Source organism: Danio rerio, chromosome 13 (genome assembly GCF_052040795.2).
Source record: "Danio rerio strain M-AB ecotype USA chromosome 13, GRCz13ab, whole genome shotgun sequence".
NCBI lineage: Eukaryota > Metazoa > Chordata > Actinopteri > Cypriniformes > Danionidae > Danio > Danio rerio.
The window spans coordinates 51789033-51797500 of record NC_141033.1 but is presented as its reverse complement, the minus strand read 5'-3'; the positions used below and the strand labels follow the sequence as shown (position 1 = coordinate 51797500).

Sequence of the window (8468 nt, the reverse complement as noted above, 5' to 3'; positions counted from 1 at the left end):
TAAAGCTAAATTCAGCAGTACACCAGCCCTCCAGGACTGACTTTGGACACCCCTGCCATAGACATTCTCAGTGAATGTATGTTTCAAGTTTTTACAGCAGATGTCACATCCGCAATGCAGGAATTGCTCATTTCCAGTTGTAAACGGTGAGGAGAACACAAAGGTCAGGGGTCAGAGGGGAAAGTTCAGAGGGGAAAGTTCACCAATAGCGTGAGCACAAACATACACATATATACCTGGAGCGCTCGGACAGAGCCTTGAGAAGGAAACACAACAAGCTCTCGGCTCCACTGAGCGAGGAAAGTAGAAGAAACAGAACACAGTTAGCATCTGCTGAGGGTTCATAGTGTCAAAACACGCTGCAAATGGGAGAAAGGCTTCATTAGCAGCTACGATACATGTGAAGACTCCTCTGGAGGCTGCGTTACGCAATGTCAAATAAAGGCTGAGGTGGAATAAACAGGGAACGGAGGTGCTAAATGCATTACAAGACTTTTTCATGACAGCCTAGGAAACGCAGCTCAGACACATCATCAATCTGAGAAGCATTTAGGTGGAAATTTGCACTGAACAAAGAGACACTGCTGGAGAGATAGAGCTGCGAGTGTTATTCGGAGATTGAGGACATTCAAGTACACTAGTACAATAGTGAAGATAAGAAGAACACACCAAACCAAACTGGCCCACTAGAGGAGCAGTTTTAGGGTATTTAAGATCAAAAACTTTCATTTAGATTAGGAACATTACTAAAGGTAGAAACAACATGATGGATAGAACAATACAATGCTAGAATGATTGATAGAACTACAAATAGAATGAACGATAGATAGAACAAATAACAGACGGATGGACAGGCAGACAGATATATAGATAGACAGACAGACAGACAGACAGACAGACAGACAGACAGACAGATAGATAGATAGATAGATAGATAGATAGATAGATAGATAGATAGACAGACAGACAGACAGACAGACAGACAGACAGACAGACAGACAGACAGACAGACAGACAGACAGACAGACAGACAGACAGACAGACAGACAGATAGATAGATAGATAGATAGATAGATAGATAGATAGATAGATAGAGTAGACAGACAGACAGACAGACAGACAGACAGACAGACAGACAGACAGACAGACAGACAGACAGATAGATAGATAGATAGATAGATAGATAGATAGATAGATAGATAGATAGATAGATAGATAGATAGATAGATAGATAGATAGATAGATAGATAGATAGATAGATAGAGTAGACAGACAGACAGACAGACAGACAGACAGACAGACAGACAGACAGATAGATAGATAGATAGATAGATAGATAGATAGATAGATAGATAGATAGATAGATAGATAGATAGATAGATAGATAGATAGATAGATAGATGATAGACAGACAGACAGACAGACAGACAGACAGACAGACAGACAGATAGATAGATAGATAGATAGATAGATAGATAGATAGATAGATAGATAGATAGATAGATAGATAGATAGATAGATAGATAGATAGATAGATAGATGATAGACAGACAGACAGACAGACAGACAGACAGACAGACAGACAGACAGACAGACAGACAGACAGATAGATAGATAGATAGATAGATAGATGATAGACAGACAGACAGACAGACAGACAGACAGACAGACAGACAGACAGACAGACAGACAGACAGACAGACAGACAGACAGATAGATAGATAGATAGATAGATAGATAGATAGATAGATAGATAGATAGATAGAGTAGACAGACAGACAGACAGACAGACAGACAGACAGACAGACAGACAGACAGACAGACAGACAGATAGATAGATAGATAGATAGATAGATAGATAGATAGATAGATAGATAGATAGAGTAGACAGACAGACAGACAGACAGACAGACAGACAGACAGATAGATAGATAGATAGATAGATAGATAGATAGATAGATAGATAGATAGATAGATAGATAGATAGATAGATAGATGATAGACAGACAGACAGACAGACAGACAGACAGACAGACAGACAGACAGACAGACAGACAGACAGACAGACAGATAGATAGATAGATAGATAGATAGATAGATAGATAGATAGATAGATAGATAGATAGATAGATAGATAGATAGATAGATAGAGTAGACAGACATATAGATAGACAGACAGACTGAATGGATTCATATAACAGTCTTTTTCCTGGTCACATCAGCGTAATAAAAACATCTCCACAGAAAACATCTCCACCATGACTCTTCCTAAAAAGAAAAAAGAAAAACTCAAACAGTAAAGTAAAGGCGTCTCAATCGCTTGGCCTGCAGGATCCATTGAGAGTTCAGTAATAAAATCTGATGTTCAGTGCGGAACGGTACAGTCCACAGGGAGCGCACATCATCAAGCTAATCGATAATGAGGAGAGACACATGCCAACTATATTACGTCAGCACCTTTACAGAGCAGATGTAGTGCAGAAGAGCAACTCCATGCAAACGTCAACCTTCCCATTATCTCTGTCAATGTTTTCAAACAATAATCTCCAGTGCTTAATATATAAATGAATAATTTCCAGAACAAAACCAGGAAATAAAAGTTACCGTGACCGACACCCACCACACAATTTCAATTTTCCCAAACATGATGTTCAGTTTTCTTGGAACAAGCGGTTAGTGAAAAAAGGGGTTATAAACTCTTATAGCAAAAAAAGGGTTATAAGCGGCTATAGCAAATAAATCTTTTTCACTACAACCAATTATAATATATTTTTAACCCCCTTTTTTGCAGCTATAACCACTTAAAAAAGTTTTTTTCCCACTATAACCACTAATGACCTTTTATAATCCCTTTTTACTATAACTGCTCATAACCCCTTTTTTTGCAACTATAACCACTTATAATAGTTTTTTTTCCACTATAGTTGCTTATAACCCTTTAAAATCACTTTTTTTACTATAACCATGTATAACCCATTTTTTCCTCGTTATAACTGCTTATAACCCCTTATAATAGCTTTATTTTCACTATAACTCTTTTTTCCTCGATATAACCGCTTGTAATTTTTTTTGCTACAGCCGCTTATAACCCCTTATTTGCAGTTATAACCCGTTATAATTATTTTCCCCCACTATAACCGCTTATAATCCCTCATAATTGATTTTTTCACTATAACCGCTTATAACCCCTTTTTGAAGCTATAACCACTTATAATTATTTTTCCCCATCATAACCAATTATAACCCCTTATAATAGCTTTTTTTACTATAACCACTTATAACCCCCTTTTTTGCAGCTATAACCGCTTATAATCTTTCTTCCACTTATAATCGCTTATAATCATTTTTATTTCACTATAATCGCTTTATTTTCACTATAACCATTTATAACACATTTTTCCTTGCTATAACCACTTATAATTAACTGTTTTAGCTATAACCGCTTTAACTCCTTTTTTCGCTATAACCGCTTATAATTGCTTTTTTTTGCTTTAACTGATTATAATCGTTTTTTCCCCCCGATACAAGATGAAAAGAGCGATTATAAGCAGTTAAAGTGAAAAAATGGCTAATAGGCAGTTATAGCAAAAAAACAGTTTATAGGGTTTTATAAAAAAAAGGGGGGGTTATAAGCGGTTATAGTGAAAATAAAAAGCAATTATAAGCAGTAGTAGCAAAAAATAAAGGGTTTTATAGGGGGGGAAAGCGATTATAAACAGTTTTAAAAAATGGGTTATAAACGGTTATAAGCTGTTGTAGCAAAAAATTTATTACAAGTGGTTAAAGCAGAAAAAAGGGGTTAAAAGCAGTTATAGTGAAAAAAGGGTTATAAACAGTTATAGTGAAAATAAAGCAATTTTAAGCAGTCATAGCATAAAAAGGGTTAGAATAGTGAAAAAAGTGATTATACGTGGTTCTAGCAGAAAAAAAGCGATTATAAGTGGTTCTAGCGAAAGAAAAAACGGGTAATAATTGGTTATAGGGTAAAAAGGGAAAATAAGCTGTTATAGCAGAATTTTTTTTTATAAACGGTTATAGAGGAAAACGGGTTATAAAAGGTTATAGCAGAATAAAGGAGGTTATAAGCTTTATTTCTTATACGTAGTGCAGTTTATTTAACTGAATTTCTACTAAGACTGTAAACTCACTAACTTTTTTGGTCACATCCACAATGGATGTTAATTTCCTGTGGTTAGTTTTTGTTGGAAAATATACACAATATAATGTTAACATATAATTTCTTTGTTAATGTATATGGTGTTTTTTTACTGCAAATGTCACATCCATAACGCTGGAATTGCTCACTTCCATCAAGCCCTGTTAATCTACCCAAGGTTCATTCCAGGCCTCCACGATGCTCAGATCGATAGAGGAAAGATTCACTTTGATCTCTAACCCACTGCACTCAGTTTTTTCTCGTCCTTGAAAACTGCAATTGCTCTACGATTGTGCCGCAGGAGAGATTAATTGGATAAAAAGAAGTGAGAGACCTTCGCCGGTGGCTAAATTCAGCCTTGGAATAGATTGGTCTCTCCTGGCCTTTTAAACCAGACGCTTAATGAGTCACAGGCTTGGAGGGCGAGATTAAATTTAATCAAATCTCAGGCACAACCTAATTGTTCGCATTAGGATATTACAATACGACTCATTTAAAACAGAACTTACATCTGAGTGCTTTACACGCTCGGGAGATTCTGAGGTCTCCGAGTATGTAGTAATGGCCAATAGTTTTAAATCAATTAAACAACAAATAACTGTAATATCGAGTGTTTTAAAGGGATAGTTCAACCAAAAATTTGACTATTTACTCACTCCCATTTAAGTTCATAAGTTTCTTTTCTCTGTTGAACACTAAAGATACTCTGAAGAAAGCTTCAATAGTAGGAGAAACAAATACAATAGGAATCAATGGTTACAAGTTTTCAGGATTGTTCAAAATACCTTTTCTAGTATTCAACAGAAGACAAAAGTTCATAAAGGTATGGAACCCCTTGAAGGTGGAGTAAATAGTAAGAATCATTTTGTTCGTACAACAGATCAAAGAAACCCATAATTGATGAGTAAATGATGACTGACACAGGCTCATTCTGAAAACGTAGGCCCATGGACGTTTCTGGAGACCGCGAAATACGTCCCGGGAGGTATACATTTTTGCAGTTTTTATATTTCGCGAATCCGCGAGAGGCAGCTGTGTGTGCTTTTTTCGCATCTCAAATATCTCTCGTGAGTGCCGTTCGTGCCCATGCTGTTCTTGCGTAAACCCACCAGAGGCCACTGTCGCTGGGTGACCGGCCAATCGATGGCCCCTCCCCCTCCCTCCCTGAACCTTGCAGGTTTGTGCGTCATCCGGAGTGTCTGTTTTGTCACGTGATAATAAAGACACTGAGAAGGATCCAAAATGCAAGTAAAAGTTTTTTTGACACAGTCAGAATAAACTTAACAGGACAGGGAAATGAGCAAGGTCACGAGGAATATAGCGCTGTAGCAAACAGACAGACGAATCGGGTCCAGCAGCCACTCCTCACAGTCCTGAGCACAGACAGACAAACATGAGCAAACATAACGAACTGACAAGGAAACATAGAAGCGTTGCCCAGATATAGACACGGTAATGAACTTAAGCTGGCGAGCTTATCGAAACAGCTGAGTACCGTCATAACACGTGACTATAACAAATACACGTGGACAACTTAAACAAATCAAACCCACGTGACAAAACAGACACTCCGGAAGATGCACAAACCTGCAACCGTGAAAGAACCCAACCGATTTTACCGATTGACCCGCCCGCCCACTCACTTTCCCTAAACCCAACTGACGGTATAGAAAAGCTGTCCAGAAAAAAGAAAAGCCCTCGTCTGATTTTTTACCACGTTTTAGGATTTTACCACATCCTCACCCTGTTATTCACTCATTCGTTTTATTTTTTGGATTCTGTTTTTGTCTTGGCTAATTTCTGGAACCGCTCTTCCCAGGACTCGAACCCGCTCGTCATTGTCGTGGTTAACTCCTTCTCTGCGTCTCAAGTCCGCCGACGTACACGACGAGCTAAATGAACAAACTGGTTGTGGCGGGAGAGCCCTATACATGGAGGTAAGAGATCAGCCGGTGAGCGTCTAAAGGAACGGCGTCATACCGGCCCGTAGAGTTCACTTAAAAAATGAAATGCAGCCATACGTACCTCTGGCTACGTAATTCGAGTTCTCCAGAATCGTCCACGGGAATACGTTTTCAGAATGAGCCTGGTTGGAACTTTAATAAGTGAACTATCTTTTTAATGCTAGTTTTAGTGGCCTAAACAATCAACTCCCGAATCAACCAATCACACAAGCTGATGCATCTTATTCCACACACACTCACCCATACTCTGACAGAATGGGGGGCTCGTCCGGGATGGGTTTGTCATCTGTCCTCTTATGTTGGCTGTGTGTGTGCAGGTCAATGCTGGGCCCGGGCTCCTGGCTACTGTAGGGGGCGCTCTGGGCTTCCGGGCATTCAGCACGGGATGTGATCTGAGAGCTGTGGGGTAACGAGCTGCCGGAGTGGTGGGAGCCACTAGCCGGCGCACATGGGGTAGAGGTGAGACTCAACCATCAGGACAATATGAACTGACTTGTGTTACTGTTTAATTTAAGCACTGGTAGTTTGATGAAGGGAAATGAAATCATTTTTGCACAATATTTATTATTTAAGGTTCATATAGACCAGGGGTGAACAAACTCGGTCCTAGAAGGCCAGTGTCCTGCAATCTAGCTTTAACCCCAATTAAACACATCAGAACAAGCTAATCAAGTTCTATCTAGGTATACTAGAAACTTCCAGGCAAGTTTTAGCTAAACTCTAATTCTAACGCTGCTTAAAAGCTGCTATGTGCTACATTGTAATAAAATGCTGTGTTCAACGCAATTGATTTGGATAACATTAAAAAAATATGATCTATCTATCATCTATCTATCTATCTATCTATCTATCTATCTATCTATCTATCTATCTATCTATCTATCTATCTATCTATCTATCTATCTATCTATCTATCTATCTATCTATCTATCTATCTATCTATCTAAATTTTCACAGTGTGTCTGATAATATTTTTTCTTCTGGAGAAAGACTTATTTGTTTTATTTCAGCTAGAATGAAAGAAGTTTTTAATTTTTTATTAACCATTTTAAGGCCAACCTATTAGGCCCTTAAGTCTTCAGAACAAACAATTGGTATAAAATAACTTGCCTAATTACCTTAACTTGACTAGTTAACCTAATTAACCTAGTTAAGCCTTTAAATGTCACTTTAAGCCAGGGGTCACCAAACTTGTTCCTGGAGGGCCGGAGTCCTGCAGATCTTAGCTCCAACCCTAACCAAGCACACCTGAACAGCTAATCAAGGTCTTATATGCATACTTTTAAACTATTATGTTTAAAAATGTGTGCAAATATATCATATCATATCATATATATATATATATATATATATATATATATATATATATATATATATATATATATATATATATATATATATATATATATATATATATATATATATATATATATGCGTGTCTGTGTGATGTATGTAAAATTTGGCCCGGGACAACGGTTTGTTTTTTTTTGCATCTGGCCCTCGGCCCAAAAAGTTTGGACACCCCTGCCCTAAAGTTTCAAATATTAGGGATAGGAAGCTCACAACAAGTATTAGAGTTAGGGATGTAACGGTATCAGAATTTCACGGTACGGTAATACCTCGGTATGAATGTCACGGTACGGTATTTATTGAATCATTTACAGGAAAAAACAAAACTTATGAAAATACTCCAAAAAAGTGCCAAAAGTGTCAATGACATACAAATTAGTCATCTATCTGTAAGCTTTGAAACAGGAACTTCAATTTTAATAACAAAAAATTATTAAACCATGTAAAAAAATAAAGTTTCAATTTAGTATTGTTGAAAACTCATCACATTCAACATTTAATCACACTCAGCCCATCTACCCAGATGAGAGCTCTGCTAGTCGGACTTCTCATCAAGCATCTCCCGCTGGATCTAATCTCACTATATTTATTAAACAGGATATTTCATTTATCTTGTTGTCTTTATCTAACGACATATTCCCTGACTTTGGGCATTGGAATCTATTACTTGTTCTCAGGTAACGTGTTTTGGCTGAGCGCAAAGATAAGTTAATGGTTAATGTAAGCACGTACATTCTGTATATTGACTGATCGCCTTTATTTCCTATAATGTATAAACTTATTGTATGTTATACTTTTAAAATGGCCATTATCGATTCTTAAAACTGATACTCAGCAAAAGAGAGGCTGTGTTTCGTATTTTCACTGAAATTGAAAGGAGGCAGTTGTTATCGGCTCCGTTTTGTTATAAATATACACACAGTGAAGATGACGCTCATGCAGCACGGCGCCTCAACATTTCTGCTGTCTAAGTTGCTAATATTAAAATGAAAATAGGC

The 8468-nt window shown here is 37.5% G+C and overlaps 1 protein-coding gene and 1 long non-coding RNA gene across 10 annotated transcripts in view; both read right to left on the bottom strand.

Annotated features, from left to right (window-relative positions):
* LOC147841212 (uncharacterized) overlaps nt 1-8468 on the bottom strand; it is a 1204737-nt gene that overhangs the window by 583182 nt on the left and 613087 nt on the right. The gene's annotated exons all lie outside the window — the stretch shown is intronic.
* The window catches only part of sipa1l2a (signal-induced proliferation-associated 1like 2, genome duplicate a), a 288056-nt gene that overhangs the window by 36821 nt on the left and 242767 nt on the right, over nt 1-8468 (bottom strand). For 2 of the 9 annotated variants that reach the window (XM_087279788.1, XM_087279789.1), the window contains exons 17-18: nt 6361-6555; nt 237-290 (exon numbers count right to left, since the gene is read on the bottom strand). The exons of 3 other annotated variants lie outside the window; for them this stretch is intronic. In XM_087279788.1, coding sequence (XP_087135914.1) covers nt 237-290; nt 6361-6555 — 249 coding nt within the window. The remainder of the gene's footprint in view (nt 1-236; nt 291-6360; nt 6556-8468) is intronic. 4 more of the 9 variants (XM_087279790.1, XM_087279791.1, XM_087279792.1 and 1 more) reach the window with 2 other exon arrangements.